The sequence below is a fragment of the Hyperoodon ampullatus genome (genome assembly GCF_949752795.1).
Source record: "Hyperoodon ampullatus genome assembly, chromosome: 14".
NCBI lineage: Eukaryota > Metazoa > Chordata > Mammalia > Artiodactyla > Ziphiidae > Hyperoodon > Hyperoodon ampullatus.
This window is the reverse complement of record NC_136927.1, coordinates 30,994,336-31,021,240: the sequence shown is the minus strand read 5'-3', so window position 1 is coordinate 31,021,240 and position 26,905 is coordinate 30,994,336. Positions and strand designations below refer to the sequence as shown.

At 46.0% G+C, this 26,905-nt stretch overlaps 1 protein-coding gene across 1 annotated transcript in view; it reads left to right on the top strand.

Moving 5' to 3' along the window:
* Nucleotides 1-26,905, top strand: part of LOC307063034 (uncharacterized protein) — a gene marked incomplete at both ends in the record, with an annotated part of 141,439 nt that overhangs the window by 58,179 nt on the left and 56,355 nt on the right. The window contains 12 exons of the mRNA XM_079719028.1: nucleotides 208-366; nucleotides 6,384-6,564; nucleotides 10,516-10,727; nucleotides 12,372-12,560; nucleotides 12,981-13,120; nucleotides 14,157-14,319; nucleotides 14,426-14,512; nucleotides 16,718-16,855; nucleotides 16,951-17,070; nucleotides 18,199-18,291; nucleotides 21,593-21,810; nucleotides 23,637-23,821. Of these exons, the coding sequence (XP_079575154.1) occupies nucleotides 208-366; nucleotides 6,384-6,564; nucleotides 10,516-10,727; nucleotides 12,372-12,560; nucleotides 12,981-13,120; nucleotides 14,157-14,319; nucleotides 14,426-14,512; nucleotides 16,718-16,855; nucleotides 16,951-17,070; nucleotides 18,199-18,291; nucleotides 21,593-21,810; nucleotides 23,637-23,821 (1,885 nt within the window). The remainder of the gene's footprint in view (nucleotides 1-207; nucleotides 367-6,383; nucleotides 6,565-10,515; nucleotides 10,728-12,371; nucleotides 12,561-12,980; nucleotides 13,121-14,156; nucleotides 14,320-14,425; nucleotides 14,513-16,717; nucleotides 16,856-16,950; nucleotides 17,071-18,198; nucleotides 18,292-21,592; nucleotides 21,811-23,636; nucleotides 23,822-26,905) is intronic.

The following is a 26,905-nucleotide window of genomic DNA, read 5'->3' as shown; positions in this document are numbered from 1 at the left end:
ATTTAAGGGGACACCAGAAACTGTGAAGATGAATCGTATTCTAATGCAATATTTTACAAAATCAAAACCAGTGCAAAAAAATCCATACTTCCTACAGAGCTGTCACCCCAGATAAGTAAGCCTGCATCTCAGGGCGGGTGGCTGTGAGGAGGCTCAGGCCTGCGTACACAAGGCTTCCTTGGGGGTCTTCCTGGTGGGGTGTCCCAGGTCCAGCTGCGGCATGAGGAGGGCTCAGGCCACCTCCACTGGGAGCTGGAGGCGAGCTATGGGAGGCACTGGGATGACAGCCGCAACAAGAGGCACCTCCGCATCAGCCAGACCTTCCAGAACGACTCGGGCCCAGCCCTGAGCAATTACTTCATGGAGGTGAGTCCAGCCTCCACAGAGCCACGTCCCTGGGGCTCAGGTTGCACATGGCAACTGGGCAGCCCCGCTGCCTGTCCCTGCAGGTCTTGGTTGCAAGGATGCAGGAGCTAAAACTCAGGCTCAGAGACCTTACCTGTGGCATCTCCAGCCCCCATGCCCCTGGGGCAGTTAAACATTTGCTGGTGTGCCAAGGATTGCCAAGGGGCAGTTTGCAAGAGGGGCTTGGGAAATAGATTTCCAGCATAAAAATGCATTTTGGAAACGGTTCACTTGCAGGTTTTCCTGGAGGGTGAGCTGTTTTTGGTAAATCAGGAGTAACTGAGTGCTTAGCCCCTGAACAGGTATGTGCTCTTATAAGGCACACGTTACGTTTCTGAGTTTCCTAATTGTTTTTAAAAATGTTTAATTGTGGTAAAATATACGTAACATGACGTTGACCATTTTCACCATTTTTAGGCTCAGCAGCATTAAGCACATTCATATTGTGCGCCATCACCACCGTCTATCTCAGAACTTTTTCATCTCATAGAACTGAAACTCTGAACCCATTAAACAGTAACTCTCCATCCTTCCCTCCCCCAGGCCCTGCAACCACCAATCTACTTTCTGTCTCACTGAATTTCACTACTCTAGGTAAACTCATATAAGTGGAATTGTATAGTATCTGCCTTTTTGTGACCGGCCTATTTCATTTAGCATAATGTCCTCAAGGTTTATCCACATTGTAACATGAGTCAGAATTTCCTTCTTAGTCTGGATAATATTCCGTTGTATGGATGGACCCCATTTTTTTGATCCATTCATTCATCAGTGGACACTTGGCTTCCACATGTGGCTTGTGTGAATAGTGCTGCTATGAACATGGGTGTACTAATATCTGTATGAGTCCCTGATTTCCATTCTTTGGGGTGTATATCCTGAAGTGGAATTGCTGGATCATACCATAATCCGACTTCTAATTTTTTGAGAAACTGCCATACTCTTTTCCATAGCAGCTGTACCATTTCACCATCTTAACATCAGCACACAAGGGTTCCAGTTTCTCTACATCCTCACCAACACTTCTTAATTTCTGGGGTTTTTTGATAGAGCCATTTTAATGCATATGAGGATCTTGTAGTTTTGATTTGCATTTCCTTAGTGATTGATGACGTTGAGCATCTTTTCATAGGCTTATTGGCTGTTTAATTATCATCTTTAGAGAAATGTCTATGCACATCCTTAGCCCATTTTGAATCAGGTTGTTTGATTTTGTTGTTGTGGTTGTTCAACTGTAGTTCTTTATATGTTCTGGATATTAACGCCTTATAAGATATATAGTTTACAAATATTTTCTCCCATTCCGTGGGTTGCCTTTTTACTCTATGAATAGCATCCTTTGTTGCACAAAAATTTTTAATTTTGATGTCGTTCAGCTTATTTATTTTTACTTTTGTTGCCTGTGTTTTAGATGTCATGTTCAATAAATCAATTGCCAAATCCAATGTCACGAAGCTTTTCAATCCCATGTTTTCTTCTAAGAGTTTTATGGTTTTAGTTCTCATGTTTAGGTCTCTGATCCATTTTGAGTTAAACTGTGTATATGGTATAAGATAAGGATCCAACTTCATTCTTTTGCATTGAATATACAGTTTTTCCAGCACCATTTGTTGAAAAGTCCTTTCCCCCAACCATAAATGTGAGAGTTTATTTCTGGGCAATCTGTTGTATTCCATTGGTCTATGTGTCTCTTTTATGTCACAACATACTGTTTTACTTTTTTTTTTTTTTTTTTTTTTGCGGTACACGGGTCTCTCACTGTTGTGGCCTCTCCCGTTGCGGAGCACAGGCTCCAGACGCGCAGGCCCAGCGGCCATGGCTCATGGGCCCAGTCGCTCCGCAGCATGTGGGATCCTCCCGGACCCGGGCACGAACCCATGTCCCCTGCATCAGCAGGTGGACTTTCAACCACTGTGCCACCAGGGAAGCCCACAACATACTGTTTTGATTACTGTAGCTTTGTGAGACCTCCCACTTCGTTCTTCTTTTTCAAGATTGTTTTGGCTATTTGGGGGTCGCTTGAGATTCCATATGAATTTTAAGATGGACTTTTCTATTTCTACCAAAAAAATACCGTTGAGATTTTGATAGGGATTGCATTAAATCTGTAGATTGCTTTGGGTAGTATTGAACCTTAACAATATTAAGTCTTCCAATCCATGAACACAAGATGTCTTTCCATTTATTTATGTCTTCTCTAATTTCTTTCAGCAATGTTTTGTAGTTTTCAGTGTACAAGTCTTTTGCCTCCCTGCTTAATTTCATTCCTAAGTATTACGTTGATTTTAAATCATACCAATACTCCATAAATAAATTCTCCTTGTGAAAAAATATAACATTTAAAGTAAGGTTAAAATCCCCTTTCACAGTTACCATCCCTTTTCCTGGTCCCCTCCTCATCTGCCTGGAGAGAACCATGGTTATAATCTGGAGAACTGGAAAGGAGATCTTTTTCTATACATTTGCTCTGTGGAGCTGTCACAAGCACTTAGTTTTGTTTGGTGAGTCATGTTGTATGTCCTTTAGCAATGGATCTTGGAGAACTTCCCGTGTTGTTGTTGTTGTTGTTAATTAGTTAATTTATTTATTTTTGGCTGCGTTGGGTCTTCGTTGCTGCGCATGGCCTTCCTCTAGTTGCGGTGAACAGGGTCTACTCTTCGTTGCGGTGTGCAGGCTTCTCATTGCGGTGGCTTCTCTTGTGGAGCACGCTCTAGGCATGCGGGCTTCTCATTGCGGTGGCTTCTCTTGTTGCGGAGCACGCTCTAGGCACGCGGGCTTCAGTAGTTGTGGCTCGCGGGCTGTAGAGCGCAGGCTCAGTAGTTGCGGCACATGGGCTTAGTTGCTCTGCGGCATGTGGGATCTTCCCAGACCTGAGCTCAAACCCATGTCTCCTGCATTGGCAGGCAGATTCTTAACCACTGCGCCACCAGGGAAGCCCCTATTGAATCATATTCTTGATTGAAGTCGTCCTTGGATAACCTTACCTACCTCTGATCATTCCCTGCTTCTGTCAACAGAAGCAGAAAAAGTTTCTTATTTCTGGAAAACATCTGGCCCCAAGGGTTTTAGTGAAGAGATTAGAGGTTTGTGGCAGCATTTCTGCAAGCCTTCATAAGTGTGACAGACACCATGCTAGGTTCTGGGGAGACAGGTATGAGTAAGATAATCTTTATCTTTAAGAAGCTGACAGTGAGTAGAAGAGGGAAAGGCAGAGTGATCAATGGTGAGCCAGACCATGTGTCAGAGGCTTTGTTTGTATTATCTCATGTAATCCTTGTGAGGCAAGAATTATCTGTTCTCACTTTACAGAAGAGAAATGGTGTAAACAGACTTAGCTGAGGTCTCACAGCTACTATGTGGCAGAATTGGGATTGAAAGTCCAGTCTGCCTCCTTTCAAACCACAGGCTCTTAGCCACTTGGCTGGACTGAATAGTGCCAGACTTAATTTACTATAAAATAATTGACTAAATGATCTGTCAAGAGAAAACTCTTCCCAGTTCATTCTATGCAGCCATTATTATCCTGATGCCCAAACCAGAGAAAGACATCATAAGAAAAGAAAAACTAAAGACCATTATACAGATGCAAAATCCGCAAGAAAATACTACCAAACTGAATTCAGCAATATATAAAAAGGATTATACAACATGTCCAAATGGGGTTTATCCCAGGAATGCAAGGTTGGTTTAACATTTGAACATCCATCAAGGTAATACATCATATTAATAGAATAAAGGACAAAAACCACATGATCATTTCAATAGACACAGAAAAGTATCTGGCACAACACCATACCTTTTCATGATAAAAGTACCCAACAGTCTAGCAATGGAAGGGCACTTCCTCAACCTGATAAAGACCATCTATGAAAAACCCACAGCTAATATACTTAATGGCAAAAGGCTAAATACTTTCCCCCTAAGATCAGTAACAAGATAGGATGTCTGCTTTCACCATTTGTATTTAACATTGTGCTGGAGGTTCTAGCTAGGGTGATTAGGCCAAAAAGAAAAAAAAAAGAAAAAGAAAAAAGAACTGAAGAAAAGGCATCTAGATTGGAAAGGAAGAAGTAAAACTCTTTCTATTTACAGATGATACGATCTTATATATAGAAGACCCGAATGAACTCACCAAAAAATCTATTAGAGCTAATAAATGAGTTCATCAAAGTTTCAGGATACAGGATTAATATACAAAAATTAGTTGTATTTCTCTACATTAGCAATGAAAAACCTGAAAATGAAATTAAGAAAGCAATTTCATTTACATTACCATCAAAAAGAATAATACTTAGGAATAAATTTAACAAAAGAATGTAAAACTTATACTCTCAAAACTACAAAACATTGTTGAAAGAAATTCAAGAAAACCTAAATAAATGGGAAGACATCCCATGTACTTGGATTGGAATATTTAATGTGAAGTTGGCAGTACTTCCTAAGTTGATCTTCAGATTCAATGGTCCCCATCTATTCCTATCAAAACCTGAGTTATCTTTTTGCTAAAATTGACAAGCTGATCCTAAAATTCATGTGGAATTTCAAGGGACCCAGAGTAGACACAACTGTCTTGAAAGAGAAGAACAAAGTTAGAGGATTCACTTTTATCGATTTCAAAACTTACTTCAAATCTACAGTAATTAAGACAGTGTTATGGTAGTGGTATATGGATAGACATATAGACCAACAGAGTAGAATTGGGAATCCAGAAATAAACCCTTGTATTTACAGTTAGTTGATTTTCGACAAGGGTGCCAAGATAATTGAAGAGGGGAAAGAATAGTCTTTTCAACAAATGGTGCTGGGACAATGAATATTCACGTGTAGGAGTATGAAGTTGGACCCTTACCTCATACCATATATAAAAACAAACTCAAAATAGGTTGTAGACCTAAATTTAAGAAGTATGAAACTCTTAGAGGAAAACATAAGGGTAAATCTTTATGACCTTGGATTAGGCAAGGGTTTCTGAGATATGACACTGAAAGTATAAGTAATAACAAAAATACTTTGGTCTTCATCAAACTTAAAAACATTTGTGCTTCAAAGGACACCATCAAGGAAGTGAAATAACAGCCCACAGAAGGGAAGAAAACATCTGCAAATCGTATGTCTGATAAGGGATTTGTATCCAGAATATATGAAGAACTCTTACAACTCAACAAGAAAGAGACAAAGGATTTGAATAGATATTTCTCTGAAGAAGGTACACAAGTGGCCGATAAGTACATGAAAAGTTGCTTAACCTAATTAGTCAGTAGGGAAATTCAAATCAAAACCACAGTGAGATGCTGCTTCAAATCCACTAGCATAGCTGAAACGGGGAAAAAAAAAAGACAATAACAAGTGTTGGTGAGGATGCAGGGAAATTAGAACTTATATTGCTGGGATCATAAAATGGTGTGACTGGAAAAAGAGTTTGGTGTTTCCTTAAAATGTTAAACACAGAGTTACCATATGACCCAACAATTCTACTCCTAGGTACTCAAGAGAATTGAAAACTTATGTCCACACAAAACATTTATAGCAGCATTATTCATAATAACCCAAAAGTAGAAACAACCCAAATGTTCATCAATGGGTGAATAGATAAAGTGATTTATCCACACAATAGAACGTTATTCAGTAATAAAAATGAACTCCTGACACCTGCTACAACATGGATGAACCTTGAAAGCATCATGCTAAGTGAAAGAAGCCAGACACCAAAGGCCACAGACTGTATGATTCTATTTGTAAGCAATGTCCAGAATAGGTAAATTCATAGAGACAGAAAGTAGGTTAAAGGTTTCAGGAGTCTATGGGAAGGAGGCAATGGGGAGTGACTGCTAATGAGTGCAGGGTTTCTTTTTGGGGTGGGGTGGGGTGGGGCAATTCCTGGTAGCCAGGGATCTCAGGTTGCAGTGGAGAGCCAATGGAATGTTCTAGGTCAGGAACAGCATGATCTGATTGGCATCTTGGGTGTGGGTCTCCTCCAGTTTGTGCTGCAGGTGCCCACGAGGCAGGTGGATTACCATACGCAGCTGCACCACTTGAGCCTCCGCCAGCCCCACGTGGAGAGCAGCACATACCTGAAGGTGCAGTACAATGGGCGGCTGCCCTTTGTGGCAGGCTTGCAGTGGAAGGACACATCCAGGGCCACCCTGTGGAAGTGGGAAGGTGAGTGTCATCTAGGGAGTGTCCTTGGCTAGTGGTGAAGATTTCTGCCCTCTAGGCCTTTGCTCAAGCCATGTCGAGTAACTGGAACACCCTTCCCGTTTGTTTGCCTGGGTAATTCAAGACTCAGACCTCACATGTGGCCCAGGAAACTTAAAATCACATCCTGATTTCTTGCCCTCACCCATAGAGCTCTACATTACAGGGCCTTGCCTACTTCTCCAACCTTATCTCACCCCACTTTTCCTATTGCCCATCATCCTGCAGCCCCACTGGCCTCTCTTCTGCTCCCCAGACATACCTCAGGGCCTTTGCACTTGCTGTTCTTTCTCTCTGGAACACTCTTTCTCTTATTTAAAAAATGAATTTACCATGGTTTTATCCTTAAATTAATTTTTGAACTAATTTTTATTTTTATTGAAGTAATACATAGTTTAAAAAGTGAATTAGACTATGACTTGGTAATTGTTGAAGATGGGTGAGTGTTATATGGGAGCTCATAATATTCTCTGTGTTCATGTAATATGTACTTGAAAAAATTTTAAGTTTTTAAAAGTTAAAGTTATAGCAAATACAGTAATTTTCTTCTTCACATCTTCCAATCCCAAATTTTGCTGAAAATGGCAAGCACTGTAAATTCTTTTTGCTGTTTCTCATCAGACCCTCCATCTTTTAAAATAATCACACTTCTTTCTTTTTTTTTTTTTTTTGTGGTACGCGGGCCTCTCCCTGTTGTGGCCTCTCCCGTTGTAGAGCACAGGCTCCGGACACGCAGGCTCAGTGGCCATGGCTCATGGGCCCAGCCGCTCCACAGCATGCGGGATCCTCCCGGAGCGGGGCACGAACCCGCGTCCCCTGCATCGGCAGGCGGACTCTCAACCACTGCGCCACCAGGGAAGCCCCACACTTATTTCTTGATTTTTCTTTCATAGGCATTCTCAATATATTTCTTACTAGAGAGGAAGAAAATTTAACTCTTACACCAGCCCTTTTCACATGCCTATTTCCCTCCATCCCCCTAAAAGAGTTACAGTTTGTTAATATTCAATGTTTACATCATTGTGGTGATAAATGTCCCTCACAGCTGAGGCACATGGTATACTAGGATTCTAACATTTTGTTTTTCCTGGACTTATAATAGCCTTTTTTCCCTGTTTGATTAGTTTTCTATTTTCCTCCTACTGATTATTCCCAGAATTTTTAGCAACAATGCAAAATTCTTCCCCAGATGGTTGAACACGTCAGATTACTTATCAGCTTCAATCAGTTCTCATATTTTTCTTGTAGACCCTCTTCCTGGAGCCTCTGTTCTGCTCCTCCAGTGTAGACCAGTTGCACAGCTGTAGTCGTAGGGCATCCCCTCACTGTCATCCTGGGAGTGCCTTCCACTTCTCTGGGTCACAGGCCCTGCTTCTTGCACTCATGTCATCTTCTTTCTTGGTTAACTCTTTTGTTCTGATGGAGTGCATCTTCCAGTAGCTTCCTGAGAGAGGGTGCATGGGAGATACATTCATTAGCTAGGGCTGCTTTAACCCATTACCACAAACTGGGTGGCTTTAAACAACAGAAATTTATTCTCTCACAGTCCTCGAGACTAGAATTTTGAAATTAAGGTGCCACTTTCTCTCTGTGACCCTGGGTAGAATCCTTCCTGCCTCTTCCTACTTGTAGTGGTGACCACTGATGCTTGATGTTCCTTGGTTTGTAGCTACATTGCTCTAATCTCTGCCTCTGTGGTCACATGGTGCTCTGTGTGTGTGTCTGTGTCTGTGTCCAGACTTCTCTCTTCATATAAGGACACCACTCATATCAGATTTAGGGTCTTCCCTACTCCAGTATGATCTTATTTTAACTAATTTTATCTGCAATGACCCCATTCCCAAATAAGGTCACATTTTGAGGTACCAGGGGTTAGGACTTCATATCTTTTTGACAGACACAATTCAACCTATAACAGGATGTAAACATTTTGAAACCCTGAATGTTTAAACTGTCTTTTTTCTTTCTTTTTTTTTTTTTGACGTGGACGGTTTTTAAAGTCTTTATTGAATTTGTTACGATATTGCTTCTGTTTTATGTTTTGATTTTTTGGCCGCGAGGTATATGGGATCTTAGCTCCCCGACCAGGGATGGAACCCGCACCCCCTGCATTGGAAGGCAAACTCCTAACTACTGGACCGCCAGGGAAGTCCCTAAATTGTCTTTTTTTGATTTGGCTGAATAGAGAATTCTAGGCTGGAAATTATTTTCCCTTGGGATTTTTGAAGACATTGCTCCACTGTTGATTTGAATCAGTTGAGAGGTCTGGTGCTATTTGTGATCCATCATCTTTTGTCTGTGACCATTTTCTCACTCTCTGGAAGCTTCCAGGAGCTTCTCTTTATTCCTAGTGTCTTTAAATCTTATGATGATGAGCCTTGGTGTGAACCTCTTTTCATTCACCGTACTGAGCACTTAGGCCCTTTCCATTTGGAGACACACCATTTGGGTCTTGGTAATTTTCTTGTACAGTTTCTTTGGCAATTTCCTTCCTTCTGTGTTCTGGAATTCCTGTTGGTCAGATGTTTTCCTCAGAAACTACGCCTTTAATTTTCTTTCTTTTCTCTCCTTTGTTCTATCTCTTTGTCCTTTTGTTCTGTTGTGAGGGCTGATTTCCTCAACTTCATCTGCCAGCCCCTCTACTGTTGTTTTAATTTTAGCTAGCTTATATTCCCAAGAGCTCATTTTTTGTTCCTGAAAGTTCTTTTCTTAGAGTGTCCTGCTCCATGAATGCATTGTCTTCTCTTCTCTGAGAGCATAAATTATAGAATTGGGGGGCTTTGGTCTGTTCTCCCTGAGTTTCTTTTTTCTTTTTATTTCTGAAGTTCCTGTTAGTGGCTTTTCCCACATGCCAGGCAAGACTTGGATATGTGCTTTTGTTTAAGAGTTGGTCACTTGGAACTTGTTTGGAAGGGTGCTCTATGTGCGTGGGGGTGGTGCTCTTTTTAAAAAAAATTATTTTATTGAAGTGTAGTTGATTTACAATGTTGTGTTAATTTCTGCTGTACAGCAAAGTGATTCAGTTATACATATATGTGCATTTTTTCGTATTCTTTTCCATTATGGTTTATCACAGGATATTGAATATAGTTCCCTGTGCTATACAGTAGGACCTTGTTGTTTATCCATCCTATATATAATAGTTTGCATCTGCTAATCCCAACTCCCAATCCATACCTCCCTCACCTCACATTATGCAAAATGTCAACTTTTTGATGATGATGATGATTGGTCTTTACTCTTCTGAATGGGTGCTTCCTCTGTCCCAAGACCCAGTGATCAGTACTGTTGTACCCATTTTACAGACGGTGGAAGCACGGGTTCGAAGAGGTCACACAGCTTGGAAGAGTAAAGGCCACGTTCTTGATCACCACACCCCAGTGCCCCCTCTCCAACTGTCCCAGCATTTCTTTTGTCTAATATGTCATCATGAAAAAATTTCAAACATACAGAAAAGTGTAAAGAGTTGTGCAGTGAACACCAACATACTCTCAACCTAGATTCTACCATTAACATTTTACTCCATGTGCCTTCTTACACATCTGCCCACTTATCCATCCATCTTATTTGTTGGTGCAGGTCAAATTAAGTTGTAAACTTCAGTACAATTTCACCCCTACACATGTCAGTATTATATCATTAGCTAGAGCGAATTGCACACATCTCCAGGGTACCATTTGATGAGTTTCAACAGGTGCACAGACCCGTGAAACCCAAGCGCCTGCCAAAATTCAGAACGTTACCATCATTCCAGAAAGTTCCCTTATGCTCCATCCCAGTCATTCCAAGTTTTGAGATACGCCCATAGTGACCGTGATGAGACTATGGGAGCCTCTAGCTCGCTGCCTGCGCTCCCTTCTTCAAAAGCTCCCTTCTTGCCAGGGATACCAGTTTCTTCCTCTCTGCCTCTCTCAGGAGCCTTGAACCTGGATAGTCCGTGGCTGATGGTCTCTGTGGCTCACAGGCTGTACTGGCCCCACCGAGCCACGTTCCAGGCTGTTTTGGAGCTGACGCTGGGCAAGGCCTGGACCCTCAAGAATCTGGTGATGAACGTGGCCTGCAAGAGCCAGGGCCTCCACAGGGAGGGCAAGATCCACGTCTACACCCCAGCTACCACCTACCTCCGGGTGCGCATGCTCAGCCACACCACCTGCCCCTCACTCCCGCCCCCGCAGACAGGGAGCCTGATTTTCTGCAGTTTAGATCTTCTGTGCAGAGGGTTAAAACCGAGGTCTGGGGTCGATAACAGGTCGCAGATGTGTGAAGTCTGGCTCACACACTATTAACATTCTTCAGAATTTGTTGCCAAGTGAGTTTGGGAGAGGGAAACAAAATAAATCTCAATTTCCCATATTCTTGCTTAGCAGCTGATAAAGTAAAATATTAAAGTAGTTTGAACTGGTACCTCGGAAACAAGTAGACATCAGTCGGGCTTTTGCCTAAATCCAGAATGGAAACTTCAAGGATGTGGGTCAGTTTCCCACCACCTGCTCAGTGTGTCTGCTTCTTTGCACACATTTGATCGTTTGACCGTAGAAGCATAACAGAGTTTGGAAGAAAACCAACCAGAGAAGGACTTCCCTGGTGTCACACATGGGAACCTGGCACATCAAGCCTCTCCCTGTGTTGGGATGATGAGCGGACACAGGGTGTGGTCCAGGCCTGGCATGGGCCCAGAAGGAGGCAGCTCGGTGGGCGTGCTAGGGGACAGCTCAGTCCCCTCTGAGGCAGGGGCCAGGCGGCACCAGGGTGGAGTCGGAAGGAGCAGGTGACTCCTGGCAAGCTTAGGGACCCTGAGGAGGCCACTGTGTGACAGATAGACCCAGGACAGGATACAGGGTGGGGCTGACCAGCCCGTTCCTTCAGATGACCCAGCCCAGGGAGGGGCAGGTGGTGGCCTGGTGGTTTGACGGTGTAGCTGACTGATTCGCTGACGGATTTGCTGATGGATTGGTTGGGGGAGGGGGTGAAGAAAAGACAAGTAACCCCAAGTTTTTGGTTCAAGCAGCTGGGTGGAAGCAGGTGCCATTTGCTGAGATGGGGAAGCCAGCAGTGAAGGGCCTGCAGGTTCTGGGGGTGACCTGAGGTTGGTGACATAGGGGGTAAGGTCTTGGGGAGTTCTAGTATTTGTCAGGAGGTTCAGTAATTCCCAAAGCCCATCTTGGCCCTGTCACCTCTCCTTGTGAGTCTCCCGAGGGAGCTGCGTGAACAAGGGACAGAGGCCAGCTGGGCACGAGGCACCTTGATGTTCCTAGTAGGGCTTGTGCCGAGGGCAGTGTGCTGGGGTACCCAGCCCAGCACAGGGCTGAAGTGCTGTGCCTCCCCCAGCCCCAGTGCAAGCCAGAGTAACACCCAGCTCCTCCCAGGGCTCTGGACACCATGACGATGATGCAGGGACAGAGGCCACCTGCAGGCATGTGCCCTTCAAGACACAGAGACCCTGCCTGCTAATAACAGTGGCTCAGTGGATCCTAGTCCCTCCTTGAGCTGAAGGGGAGAGAGGGGAAGGGGTGGTCTTCTCTGATAACTCAGATTCTCTCTCTGTTCAGGGCTGAGAGAGAGAGAGAGAGGTTTTTCCTCTTTCCTCATGACCCTGTACGGAACAACCAATTCTGCTCGGACCCATCGGGAAAGGCCTAGCAGAGATGGCATTGGAGGGGTTTTGAAGGATGAGCGGGAGTTCACCAAGTGGGACTGGGGACAAAGGGCATCCCAGGAGGAGGAAATAGGGTGTGCAAAGGCACTGGTCAGCCTCTTCACCCTCACTGCAGGTTTCCACAGTGACAGCCGTGGCACAGAGCATCTTTCACAGCTGGAGTGAAGTAGAATCAGCCTGGAGTGCAGCAATGCAGGGTGAGATCCATGCCAAGAACAGCCTGGACCGTAAGATCCTTCACGGCTGGTTGAAGGGCCCCCAGCAGGAGTTGAATTTAACGGCGGCCTACAGGCATACAGAGCAGGTAAGGGGTCCAGGCGGCCCGTGCTGGAGGCTCTGCCATCGAGAGACCCCAGATCCATCACCTGGGATGGGAAAGGGCTACTAGCTTGGCCTATGACCTTGGGCCTCCCTGAGCCTCAGTTTCTTCATCTGTAAAATGGACCCCAGCCATATTAGCACAGACCCCAGAGCAAAGGTCAGCCACCTGGAGCTGGAAGCCCAAGTCCTTTGTTCCTGCTGGGCACCTGGGGAGGTCTGGCCATGGCAGTGTCCCTGTGCCTCCTCGTGGTCTGATGAGGTGGAGGCAGCAGCCCTTCTCGGCTGGTCATTCCCAGGGTGATGAGCGGGCAGTGGGAGCTGCCCCTCGTGACCCCCAGGGCAGGGTGTTTAGCAGCTTGGATCCTGTGGGCATCGCTCTGCATCAGCCTGGTCCTCGTTGCAGCCATGGAAGAGCCACGTGTTGCTGACGGCTCTGGGGGCCAGTGCCGGGGGCCAGCTTCAGGGCCTGCAGCTGGAGGGCGAACTGGAGGAGCTAATGCAAGACAGGAGGTTGTACCAGAAGCAGGGGACTTTCTTCCTTAGGTATGTTTGGCCCCTTCCCCCAGGCCGATTCCCCTGAGGTGTGGTGCCAGCCTGGTTTCCACTTCTCCAGCATGGAGGGTCACCAGGGAGCAGGGTGTGCAGTGCTGCCTGGAGGGACCCAGACAGAACCCAGAGCTCAGAGACGAGTTGCCCCTGCCCCGAAAGCCCCCATGTCCCCCACCCCCTTCCATTAGTGTGCTACGGTGGGCACAGAAATCAGTCTCATCACCCCAGCCTGAAAGCTGCTCTGGGGAACCATGTCAGTTCTTGGAGGCACAGGGGTTAAAAAGCTTGTTCTTTGTGGGGGGCGAACAGCACAGGGTTGGAGTCAACAGCCTGAAGTCCAGGCTGTGCACTGGCCAGCTGAGGGACCTTAGCCATCTACTGTCCAAACAACAGCAATAACCCAAAAGTAACAGCAACTGTCATTTGCAAAGGTCTCATTCATTTCTTTATTTCATTTATATTTATTGAGCACCTAGTATGTGCCAAGTACTTTTCTGGGCCTGTGGAGAACAGCAGAGAATAAAAAGGACAGAAATCCTTGCCCCTAGGGCGTTTGCATTCGTGGCACATACATTATCCCTAATAACCCCACTGCTGTGTGAGTTGGATATTGTTATTTTAGCCCCCACTTGACAGATGGGAAGACTGAGGTACAGAGAAGTCAATCAAGTCCTTTGCTGCCCAAGGTCACAGAGCTAGTGAAAGGCTGAGCCTGGATTCCAGCCCCAGTCTGTGTGACTCCAGGCCCCATGTGCTGCCTGGACCCTGGGTCTCTGCTGCCAAGTGGTGACCCCAGCTGTGTCCAGCTCACTGGGTTGTTGAGAGGGCACAGCGGGATGGTGAATGGGTGTTGATTGGCAAATGTAACGCACAGGGCTGATGTGTGTCGTGATGTTCTTCTCCTGTCTGTGACAAAGTCTTAACTCTGCAAGACAGTGACAGGCCCAGTCTGAGCCCCTGGGCCACAGATGTCCCCTGACCCTGCCAGCTGCTTTAATGACTTCAGCCTGTTTCCCCCTCTCCACGCCAGGCACCCTTGGACTCTGCCCATCCCGCAAAGCATCCTCCTGCAGGAGACCTTCACGGTGGACAGGCAGCACCAGCGTTACTCCCTGGAGACGAGGGTTGTTCTGGATGGCCAGGAGGAGACCCTGCAGACCGTAGTCCTGGGCTACCAGGCCGGGCACCCATACGTGAGTGGGCTCCAGGGTGCAGTGGGAAGGGGCCTGAGAGCGGGAGGGAGGGCCCCATCTGCCTCTGACCCATCTCTGTGTGTGTGCGTGTGGTTGTCCCTCCCAGGTCTGCGCGGGCCTGACCCACCCATACAACGGCAAGGCCATCCCCAGGAACTTGGAGGGGTGTGTGGTTACGTGGAACCGGCACATCGTAAGTGAAGATCCCAGAAACCTTTTCACCCCAGCGGTCCCCAGTTCAAGCTGTCATCTTCTCTCAGCTGGGTGAACAAAACATTCCCCTGCCTCAGTTTTCTGTTCCACTTTCTCTGCCTGATCCAACCTACTTGACATTAGTCTTCCTAGGAGTGAAACTCATTTTGCCTCTGTGTCCTTAGCAAATTATCTCATGTCTCTGGACCTCAGTTTCCTCGTCTGTACAATGGAGACAGCAACACTCTTACACAGTGGTGGTGAGGATCAAAGTGTAGTACAGCGATCTCTCTCGAGTACTTACGACATGGCCATAGGCCCTCATCCAAGTCTCCTTCCTGACCCCTCTAGGAGTAGCATCTCTGGGAGGTGACTCCATTCTCCAGCAAGCATTTATTGGCACCTACTGTGTGCTGGGCCCTGGACAAGGAAGATAGTGGTGGTTTCTCCCTTGTGGGATATCCAAAGGCCTGAGGGTGAAACCGGGCCAGCTGTTGAGCATGGAGACCTGTGCTTCTGGGACCTCACTTCCCCGCTTATTAAAGTGGGCTGTAAGCAGCCCCCAGGTTTGGGAGCTGAAGTTCTTGGAGCTCCTGAGGGGAAACAGCAGGCAGGATGGCCACCCAGAACACCTGCAGAAATGTTTCCCAGTGATGTGTACTGTTTTCTAAACCAGACATTGCAAAATGGTGACGTGGGCCGAATCCAGCCTGCAGATGTGTTTTGTTTGGCCTGGTCAGAATTTAAATTAAAAAAATAATAAATTATCAACATTTAAAATCAGAAGACTGGGAGTAAAACCCGGATCTCTGCTTCTAATTAAAAAAAATCAGAAGATCTGACCCACCCGCCAACAACAGGCTAGAACCAAGTAGATGGGGATCATTTAATGTAGTTTAATTTGGCTGTCCATTCTTTTTAAAACCCTGTCTTTGTTTAATGACACACATTTTTCTCTTCTCTTGGACCTTTGTTTATTCTCCCTCCATCCAGGCTCTAAAATAAAGCTGTGTATTCCTTTAAAGATGTACACCAATGATAAAATTCTGTGGCAAGAAATTTTTAACTTCTCAGTCAGCACAGGTGGGAAAAGGTGGCAACCTGCTACTTGTACGTTGCGTGGGCAGAAGCCAAGTGGTTGTTGAGTGAATAAGTGATTAGCTATGTGTATGCGTTTCCTATTGCTACTATAACAAATTACCACAAACTTAGCGGCTTAAAACAACACAAATATATCTTACATTTCTGGAGATCTGAAATCCAAAATGGGTTTCACTTGGCTAAAATCAAGGTGTTGCCAGGATTGCATTCTTTCTAGAGGCTCCAGGGGAGAATCTGTTCCCTTGCCTTTTCTGGCTTCTAAAAGCCACCTATGTTTCTTGGTTCATGGTCCATTTTGCTAAAAGCTAGCAGAGTAGCATCTTCCACTCTGACTGTGACCCTCCTGCCTCCCTCTTATAAAAACCCTTGTGATGGGAATTCCCTAGTAGTCCAGTGGTGAAGCCTCCATGCTTCCACTGCAGGGGACACGGGTGCAATCCCTGGTCGGGGAACTAAGATCCTGCATGCCACGTGGCATGGCCAAAAAAACCCCCCAAAACAAACAAACAAAAAACCCCTTGTGATTAGCTCACTGGATAATCCAGAATAATCTCCCCATCTCAAGATCCTTAACCGCAAAGTCCCTTTTTCCCTGTAAGGTTACAAATTCACAGGTTCCAGGGTTGAGGACATGGGTGTCTTTGAGAGGGCGGATATTATTCTGCCTGCCACACTGTGAGTTAAACATTCTTCTACTTAGCGTGGCTTTGGCTTTGGGGTTTCAGGCTACAACTACAACTAGTGATTCTGCGTGCTTCTAGATATTTATTGAGCACCTACTATGTGCCAGGTCCTGTGCTAAGTGTTAGGAATATAGCAGTGAGTAGAACAGACTAATACCAGGGGACTCCCTGTGAATGAGACACAGGCCCTCAAGCCCACCCCACTGCTCCTACCTGTGGGCTCTGGAGTTTACCATACCTGTTCAAAGACTCCATGTGTACCTGCCCTGCACTTTCTCTCCTGTGAGCAGGACAGTGTAGGCTGTGCTTTCAGCCATCAATCTTGGGAACCACTTTAACTGCTGGGTTCCAAGGGTGGCCTCTGCAGGCACTCAGCGATGGGAAGTCCCCTCTCTCAGGGCTCTTGGTTCTTGTACACCCAGGCTAAGAACAAGGACGTCGAGGTCACTCTGAAAGTCAACCAGAAAGTCTTGCTGCACTTAAAGGGTCTGCACCATGACCGATCTCGGCGTGGGGAAGTCTGGCACAGCCTGGCCCTGGATGTGGCTCACTCCTCCCAGGTACCCATCCCCGCATTGGGCAAATGCTGGTTGGTGGCCTCCAGGCAGAACTTGACTGTTGGTGAGAGTAAAGGGTACTGTCTGTTCCTTCCCAGCTGAGGTTCCCCCAGGCCCTGAGTTTGGATGGGGACATTGTCTTCAGGCGGAGTCACCAGGGAGCATTTGACTGCGGTGTGGATGCACGGGCTGCCGTCAACCACAATGTCATGTCCCAGGTCAGAAGACTGAGTTCTGCCTCCTTGCTGAGGGAGGAGGGGATTTAATGTTAGCGAGTAGGTGTCCTGTATGGGACAGCACAGGAGGTGGCAGGGTGGCCCTGGCAAACTGACAACACAGCCCTTATTTTGGCAGTGTGCGTGTGATGAATCAGGATGCACTATTGTAATAAAAGTTTGCTTTACTGTGAAAGTTTATTCCCCAGTCACGTCACAGTTCAGTGTGGCTCTGCTCCCCAGTCAATCAGGGACCCAGGCTCCCTCCACCCTGTGGCTCTGCCCAGCTGGTGGATGGTGAGAAAGAGGGTGAGAATTATGCAGGAGGTTTTCATTGGCCAGGCCCATACGTAGTCCATGCCACTCCTGTCCACAGTCCATTGGCCAGAACTCATCACATGACCCTACCCAGCTGCAAGGGAGGCTGGGAAATGTAGTTTTAGCCATGTGTCCTGGAGGGAAAGGAAATACATTTTGGTAAATATATAGCAGCCACTGTAGGTATATTCATTAATTCACCATATACAGATTGTGTCTTTGCTGTGTGCCAGGCTCTGTGTGATGTACCAGGGCTGCACAGATGACTGTGTTTCTATTCCCATCTCCAAGGAACTTTCAAGTTCAAATCCCAGCTCCACTGCTGACTTGCTGTGTCACCTTGGGTAAATTACTTAACCCCTCTGAGCATCAGTTCTTCCAGCTGTGAAATGGGAATAGTAATACCAGCATATGAGAGCAGGGGTGATGATTAAATAAGACGATAATTGTAAAGCCAGCTTCCCAGTGCCTAGTTCATGGCCAGGGTCAAATAAATGGCAGCCGTGGACATGGGAGGCACGAGCAGGCACCATGGCAGGGGAAGGAGGGGGTTCAGGGTCCCAGAGCTGTCCTCCCAGCCCCGTGTCTTGGGCCTCACTTCTCAAGCTTCTGAGTAATGCAGGCTCAGTAAGATTTAGGCTGAGAACCATCCAGGGAGGGTGGTGGCTTCTGGCATCTGCCGTGGGGCCCGGGTTTGGGGCAGACTCTGGGATGACCTGTCCCTCCTCCATGCCAGCCAGCCACCTTCTGGGATTCTGCATCTCATTCTTCTGCTCCCTCTGACCCTGCTTCTCCAACTCCCCCTCCCAACAGGTCTCAGTCCAGCTGAACGGGTCTGACTCCCACTTGGTGTTTTCCCTCCAGCTCAGGCATCCCCACAGACCAACATTTCCTCCAAACTTACAGGTATGGATGGTGGTCCCTTTGGGATGGCCTCAACTACCTGCCAAGTGTTGTCTCCAAGCAGCCAGCTTGCTGGGAGATGCGGGGGAAGGAAAGGAATGGAGGCCCCGGGGAGGGAGCAGAGGGAGGGCCACGTGACGATGTTAAGCTTCGCCGGACAGCCCCTCCGGAATCAAGAACAGATGGCAGGGAGGGTTCCACGTCCATCATTTGGAAGTGATTGTCCAGGCAAGAAGGGTTCTCAGTTCCCTGGCAGGGGCTGTGTGTGTGTGTGTGTGTGTGTGTGTGTGTGTGTGTGTGTGTCAGGATCACATTTCACCCTTGAAAATGGAGAGAAGCAGAATTGTCCTCAAACCCTGGCCTGGCCTGTCGCTGGATTTGGGAGAAGCTGTATGATCCTTCAGAATGGCTTTTTCAACCCCAGAGTATTTTGCCCAGTGTGGGGCAGAAACACTGAAGGGTTTCACTCTACAAGGAAAGGAAGGAGCAGAGAGAGGAGACCAGGTGGGAAGGGTGTGCTCTCCCCTCCCAGGGCTGGCTCCTTGGAAAGCCCCCCGTGTCGGCTGCTTCCCTAAGGAAGCCGTGTGTGCTGTGTACGCAGGAATTAGGCCGTGGGCTGGGGAGATGGAGGTGTGGATGGGTAATCCCAACAGGGATGAGCACTGGAATTCGATAGCAATTTTTAAATGCCTGCTGTGCCTGTGGGTTTTGAAAACTTGAGTGGAGCCTGAGAAGGGCTCTGAATTATGGAAACTGATCATTCTCAGAGGCACGTTTTTTCACATGTCAGCATCTGTGAAGTCAGATGTGTCTTCAAATCCACGCTGGTTCGTTGTTGCATTAGCAGCCTTTTCACTTTCAAGGAGATATATAAAATCATGGCACATCTGAGGGCAGCTGGCATCTAGGATTTGAAACCGTGCCGTCGCTGTCATCCGTTGTAACGGGAGCTGATGTCCGTTGAGTGTTTACTGTGTGCCAGGCTCTGTTCTAAACCCTTTATGTGGATCATCTCACGGATGCCTCGTGGTGCTGCTGTCTCGGCATTCTGCAGATGAGACTCTGAGACAGAGAGAGGTGACGTGACCTGTACAAGGTCATGGAGCGCATAAGTGCAGGATCTTGCATGGGGACCCAGGCAGTCTGGCTGCAGAGCCCATGCAGCCTCCGGCACTCAAGGCGGGTGGTGGGTGGGTGGTCCTGCTGGAAGCTTGGATGCTGGGTCACCTAATGGGTTTGTACTTTATTATTACTTTTTAAAGCAGCAGAATCCTTTGCTCACATTATCTCTGTGATTGAGTGGGGGCTGGGGATGGGGGCAGGAGCCTGGCCTTCTCAGCCCCACCCTCCCTCTTGAAATCCCTCCGGGGTATCTTTCCACTGGTGTTTCACAACCTAATTTTCATTATTGCCTCCCTGCCCAAGGAGACTTTTTAGACATTTTTTTCCTCTAACCATCCCTTTTATGAAAATTTAAGGCCATAGATGTCCTGTATTTCTGTTATGTGCTGATGCATACCTATGCCTTATATAAGACGTTGTTGTTTTTTTAACCTACCTGCTAAGAACCAATTATGCATTTGGGGTGCTATTGCCCCTGTTGAGAACGCACACTCTGTAGGACCCCTCAGGCCCACGGAAGCCAATCAGAGAAAGAACCGTGTACCCTGGACCTTCCCAACCCAAGCTGCATGTTAGAATCACCTGGGGAGCTTTTAGAACATACCTGGACCCCAGCCTGGAGATGCTGAGTTGATTAGTCAGGGGGTCACAGGCACACTTTTAAAAAAATTAATAAACTTCATTTTATAGAGCAGTTTTACATTTACAGAAAAATTGAGCAGAAAGTACAGAGAGTTCCCATATACCTCCTTTCCCCACAATACAGTTTCCCCTCTTATTAACATCTTGCGTTAGTGTGGTACACTTGTTAAAACTGATGGACCAGGGCTTCCCTGGTGGCGCAGTGGTTGAGAGTCCGCCTGCCGATGCAGGGGACACGGGTTCGTGCCCCGGTCCGGGAAGATCCCACATGCCGCGGAGAGGATGGGCCCGTGAGCCATGGCCGCTGAGCCTGCGCGTCCGGAGCCTGTGCTCCGCAACGGGAGAGGCCACAGTAGTGAGAGGCCCGCGTAACGCAAAAAAAAAAAAAAAAAAAAAAAAAAACTGATGGACCAGTGTTAATTTATTATTAACTAAAGTCTATAGTTCACGTTTAGGGTTCACTCTTTGTGTCGTACATTCTGTGGGTTTTGCCAATGCATAACGTCGTATATCAGCCTTTACGGTATCATACAGAGTAGTTTCACTGCCCTAAAAATCCTTCTCAATCCACCGATTCCTCCCTCCCTCTCTCAACCTCTAGCTGTCACTGAGCCATTTTCTGTCTTTCTGGTTTTACCTTTTCCTTCAACGTCATATAGTTGGACTCATTCAGTATGTAGCCTTGAAATAAAAGATTGGCTTCTTTCGTTTAGAATATGCAGTTACATTTCCTTCATGTCTTTTCATGGCTTGATAGCTCATTTCTCTTTATCACTGAATAATGTTGCATTGCATGGATCTACAGTTTATCAATTCAAATATGGAGGTACCAGGCGTACTTATAAAAGCTTCCCACGTGATTGTAATGTGCAGACCGGTCTAGGCCAGTTTCTACCCCATAGATGGGGAAACTGAGGCCCAGATCAGGAGAGGGGCTTCAGGTCCTGCAGAGCTGGTGGAGGAGTGGGCCTCGCTGCTCCCACCACCCCCAATCCTCCCCGCCCTCCAACCATTGCCCTGGTCAAGCCTTTGCTCCAGCCTGACCCCAGGTGTGGCCCTCTCCTTATGCACTGGGCACTCTCCCCTTTGACCTCCAGAGCTTCTAGGGGTCCTCTGGGCCCCAGGGCACACTGTTAGGAACATCCTTTTCTGTAACTGAGCTGCACAGGGGTCCTCTGCTTTCCCAGCAGCCCCCTTTCAGGCACAAGCATGAGTTTTAGAGCCAGGCCCACGTTGAATATGTGACCCTCTCTGAGCCTCAGTTTCCCCATTTGTAAGAAAGTAATCCCACTTCATATGTGGTGGAAAGGACAAGATGAGACTCTTGGGCCAGGAGCTGGGGTCAGGGAAGGCTGTCCCCCATTCTTCTCTCTGTCTCATTTGTCTTCCTGAGTGTTTGCAGTCTGCTGCATTTGATGATGCTCAGAGCTGGAGTGGCTCAGGAAGACTTCCTGGAAGAAGGGGCCCTCCTGCATTCCCAGCTCCCACAGACCCTTCCTGTCCCCCCTCCACTTCTGAGCTCTCTCCTGCCTCCCTGCAGGTGCAGGCAGCTGCTGGGTGCTACAAAGAGCGCAACCTCAACGGCTCCCTGTCTGTGCACGTGTCTGGTGAGGTGCTCGTTCTGCTGGAGGCCACTGCCAGCCTGGATACCTGGAGGAGCAGCCGGGGCTGGGGCATGAACGTCCTCCTCCGCCAGGAGGTCCTCAGAGCCCCCAGAGCTGTTCAGCTCCAGCTGTCCGGCAAGGTCGCCCCAGACAGGTACCCATCCCAGAGTGGCCTGTGAGCGGTGAGGGGGCCTCTGAGGTCAAAGGCCTGGCGTCCTGGGAGATGGAAAATCATCATCCAGAGGTGCCTCTGGAACCATGCCTGAATTACCCCCATTTGTGCCATTCTTGATTTTTAAGGCTTTGAGGGAATGGAAGGGAGGAGGCATTCAATTTTCCACTTCGATCTGTTTTCTTTTTTAGTTACAACAGCATTCATTTTAGATGACTTGAAAGATTATAATAATGAATAAGGAGTAAACCAAAAATCACTAGAGGCAGTCATGGGGAATATGTTGGTGTATTTCCCTCCAGTTTGTCATCTCTGACTATATTTTCACATAATGACATGTTCACTGTGATATGGCCTGGGATAGGGAGCCAGCCTGGGTTCAAATGCCAGCTCTGCCATTGCTGCCTCGGGAACCTTGGGTGAGACACTGTGCCCTTCTGTGCCTCAGTTTCTCAACCTGCTTCTTAGGGTTGTCCTAGAATTAACTGGACAGCACGTGTGATTTCCAAACCAGCTTCTGGCCAGCGAGAACGTTCACTTCCAGCTGCCATAGAGCTGCTCCTTTGTGTATGGCACATTCTGGCACATATTAGGTCTCTGTTAAATGTTAGTTTCCTTTTTCCTCTGCAGTCCTAGCTTTGGCAGCTTTTTTGAATTCAAGGAGATTTAAGGCTTTGGACATGGTCCTAGATAACCCTGTCCCCAGAATTACCATCTACGGCTGTCTGTCCGCCTGTCTGTTCATCCATCTGCGCATCCTTATTCCCAATCTAAAAAGGGTTTGAGGCAGATTATGAAAATATATATTGTTCTAGGTCAAGAATTAGCAAACTTTCAGGAAAGGGCCAGATGGTAAATACTTTTGGACCTGTGGGCCATGTGGTCTCTGTTGCAAGTACTCGTAGATGACATGTAAATGAATGGGTGTGGCCGAGTTCCAATAAAACTTTATTTACTAAACGGGGTGGGCTGGTTTTGGCCCACAGGTGCATAGCTTGCCAACTCTTGTTCTGGGTTTTAAAAAAATACATAAGGAAATTAGGGTGAAGGGAAGGAAAAATGGGAAAAATGGGAAGGTGCTCAAAGTGGCATTGGTAAACAAAATGCATGTCATTTTCTAGAGTGGAGCTGAAGATTTGACTCTGGGCTTCCTAGTAGCCAGTGCAAAACAGAAACCAACCAATGGCATTATTTGCAAACAGTGCCCTTTCTTATGGGAAAACACACACACCCTCACATACCTGTGTGAATGTTCACCAAGGAAAGTATGGCTGATCTTGTTCCTGGTCTTGGTACTTGAGGGAAGTATCTCTTATGGTGTCCTATCAATAACATACCACAGGGATGATAGGGACCAGGTTCCCTGCTCCAATTCTCCAGGAAGTTTAACAGCAGGCTTCCTGGGGCTGTTTTTTCCCTTGTCCCTCACCATAATAACATACATGGATAACTCATTAGCAATGTCAGCTCATCAACATCAGTAGTTCCATTTTTGCCTCCACTTTACAGAAGACGAGCCTGAGGTTCCGGGAGGTCATGTCCTTGTGCAGGGCCACACAGTGAGTGAGCAGCAGCACCGGGATTCGAACTCATGTTTGACTGACTTCAAGGCCCATGATCTTAACCCCCTATTACCCTGTATCCCTGTGGGCTGAGGGCCAGTAAGGCAGTCCCTTGATGGGTCTGGACAGTGGGGTTCAGGAATGCACCTCTTATGGGCTGGCCTGCTTATTTGAAGAGGAAAAATACCATTTGCCTGCAGGGATAGATGCCAACGTTTTCCATGCCCCCATCACTTTCCTTCCTAGGATTTGGCTGTTTTCCAAGGCACTCCTAGACCAGAACACAGTGCAGCTTTTTCTCAAGGCATCTGAAGAGCAGAGGGGAGGCCAGGTCCTGACCCTGCAGAGCCAAGCCCAGCACACCTGGGCAGCCGTGCCCCGTCTTCTGACCCTCACAGGTGTGCTGAAGCAGAAGGAGACACTCACAGAAGGTGAGAGCCTGGGGAACGCCACGGGGCAGGGACAGTGGGGATCTGGCAAACACTTTCTGTGGGTCCACAGCGTAGGTGAAATCCTACACATTTTCAAGTCCACTGACGCTCTGTTCCAGTGTCTGACACACTGGTGAAACCCCTCTGTCAGAAATTAATACCCGTTCAGACAAAGTGAATCTCTGCTGTCTAAATACTAAACAGGCTTCCTTGTGCAGGACTTGTCAGAGCCTTAACATGCTAATGGACATTGGAAATATCCAGGTAGGAGAGTTGGGTGCACTGTCCCCCAAACAAATTTTTTCTAACACTTTTTTTTCTTCCAGTTGTATCGAGATGTAATTGACAAGAAGCACTGTATAAGTTTGTGTACCACATAATGATTTGACTTACATACATCAGGAAATGATTATCACAATAAGTTTAGTGAACATCCATCATCTCACATAGACACAAAATTAAAGAAATAGAAACTTTTTTCTTATGGTAAGAACTCTTAGGATTTATTCTCTTAACAACTCTCATATATAACAGAGCAGTGTTAATTATATTTATCATGTTGTACGTTGTATTCCTAGTACTTATTTATCTTATAACTGGAAGTTTGTACCTTTAAAAAAAATTTTTTTTGAAGTATAGTTGATTTACAATGTTGTGATAATTACTGATGTACCGCAAAGTGATTCAGTTATACATATATACACGTTCATTTTTTAAATATTCTTTTCCATTATGGTTTGTCATAGGATATTGAATATAGTTCTCTGTGATATACAGTAGGACCTTGTTGTTTATCCATTCTGTATATAAAAGCATCTGCTAACCCCAACCTCCCACTCCATCCCTCTCTCAACCCCCTCCCCCTTGGCAACCACCGATCTGTTCTCTATATCCATGATTCTGTTTCTGTTTCAAAGATAGGTTCATTTGTGTCATCTTTCAGATTCCACATATAATGATATCATATGGTATTTGTCTTTCTCTTTCTGACTTACTTCACTTAGCATGATAATCTCTAGTTGCATCCATGTTGCTGAAAATGGCATTATTTCATTCTTTTTCTATGGCTGAGTAATGTTGCATTGTATATATGTACCACATCTTCTTTACCCATTCATCTGTCGATGGACATTTAGGTTGTTTCCATGTCTTGGCTATTGTGAATAGTGCTGCTATGGGCATAGGGGTACATGTATCTTTTTGAATTAGAGTTATGTCCAGATATATGCCCAGCAGTGGGATTGCTGGATCATATGGTAATTCTATTTTTAGTTTTTTGAGGAACCTCCATACTGTTTTCCACAGCGGCTGCACCAACTTACATTCCCACCAAGAAGTTTGTACATTTTGATTGCCTTCATCCAATCCCCCACCTCTGGTAACCACAAATCTGATCTTTTTTTAAAAAATTGAAGTAGAGTTGATGTACAATATTATATGTTACAGGTGTACAATACAGTGATTCACAATTTTTAAAGGTTATACTCCATTTAAAGTTATTATACACTATTTGCTATATTCCCTGTGTTGTACAATATATTCTTGTAACTTTTTTGTTTTATACATAATGGTTTATACCTCTTAATCCCTTCCCCATTCTTGCCCCTCCCCCCTTCCCTTCTCCCCACTGGTAACCACCAGTTTGTTCTCTATATCTGTGAGTCTGTTCCTTTTTTGTTATGTTCACTAGTTTGTTTAATTTTAGATTCCATGTATAGGTGATATCATACAGTATTCGTCTTTCTCTGTCTGACTCATTTCACTTAGCATAATACCCTCCAAGTCCATCCATGTTGCTGGAAATTGCAAAATTTCATTATTTTTTTATGGCTGGGTAGTGTTCCACTGTATATATGTACCACATCTTCTTTATCCATTCATCTGTTGATGGATGAATTGCTTCCATATCCTGGCCATTGTAAATAGCGCTGCTATGATCATTGAGGTGCATGTATCTTTTCAAATTAGTGTTTTCATTTTTTTGGATATATACCCAGGAGTGGAATTGCTGGGTCATATTGTCATTCTATTTTTAGTTTTTTGAGAAACCTTCATACTGTTTTCCATAGTGGCTGCACCAATTTACATTCCCACCAACAATGTACGAGGGTTCCCTTTTCTCCGTGTCCTCGCCAACATTTGTTATTTGTTCTTTTTGATGATAGCCATTCTGACAGATGCGAGGTGATATCCATTGTGGTTTTAATTTGCATTTCCCTGATGGTTAATGATGTTGAGCATCTTTTTCATGTGCTTATTGGCCATCTGCATGTCCTCTTTGGAAAAATGTCTGTCCATTTTTTACTCGGGTTGTTTGTGGGTTTTGGGGTTTTTTTTTGTTTTTGTTTTTTGCGGTACGCGGGCCTCTCACTGCTGTGGCCTCTCCTGTCGCGGAGCACAGGCTCCGGACGCGCAGGCCCAGCGGCCATGGCTCACGGGCCCAGCCGCTCCGCGGCACGTGGGATCCTCCCGGACCGGGGCACGAACCCGTGTCCCCTGCACCGGCAGGCGGACTCTCAACCGCTGCGCCACTAGGGAAGCCCTTGGGGGTTTTTTTGATGTTGAGTTATATGAGCTATTTATATGTTTTGGATATTAACCCCTTATCAGTCGTATCATTTGCAAACATTTTCTCCCATTCAGTAGGTTGTTTTTTTGTTTTGTCAATGGTTTCATTTACTGTGCAAAAGCTTTTAAGTTTAATTAGGTCCCATTTGTTTATTTTTGCTTTTATTTCCTTTGCTTTAGGAGACAGATCCAAAGAAATATTGCTATTCATACGATTTATGTCAAAAGAGTGTTCTGCCTATGTTTTCCTCTAGGGGTTTTATGGTTTCTGGTCTTACATTTAGTTCTTTAATCCATTTTGAGTTTATTTTTGTATATGGTGTTAGAGAATGTTCTAATTTCATTCTTCTACATGTAGCTGTCCAGTTTTTCCAGCACCATTTATTGAAGAGTAATCTCTTTTTCTATGAATTTGTTTGTTTTTGAAGTATAATTGAAGTACAACACTATGTTAATTCCTGTTACACAACATAGTGACTCAATATTTCTGTGTTTCCAACTGATCATGATAAGTCT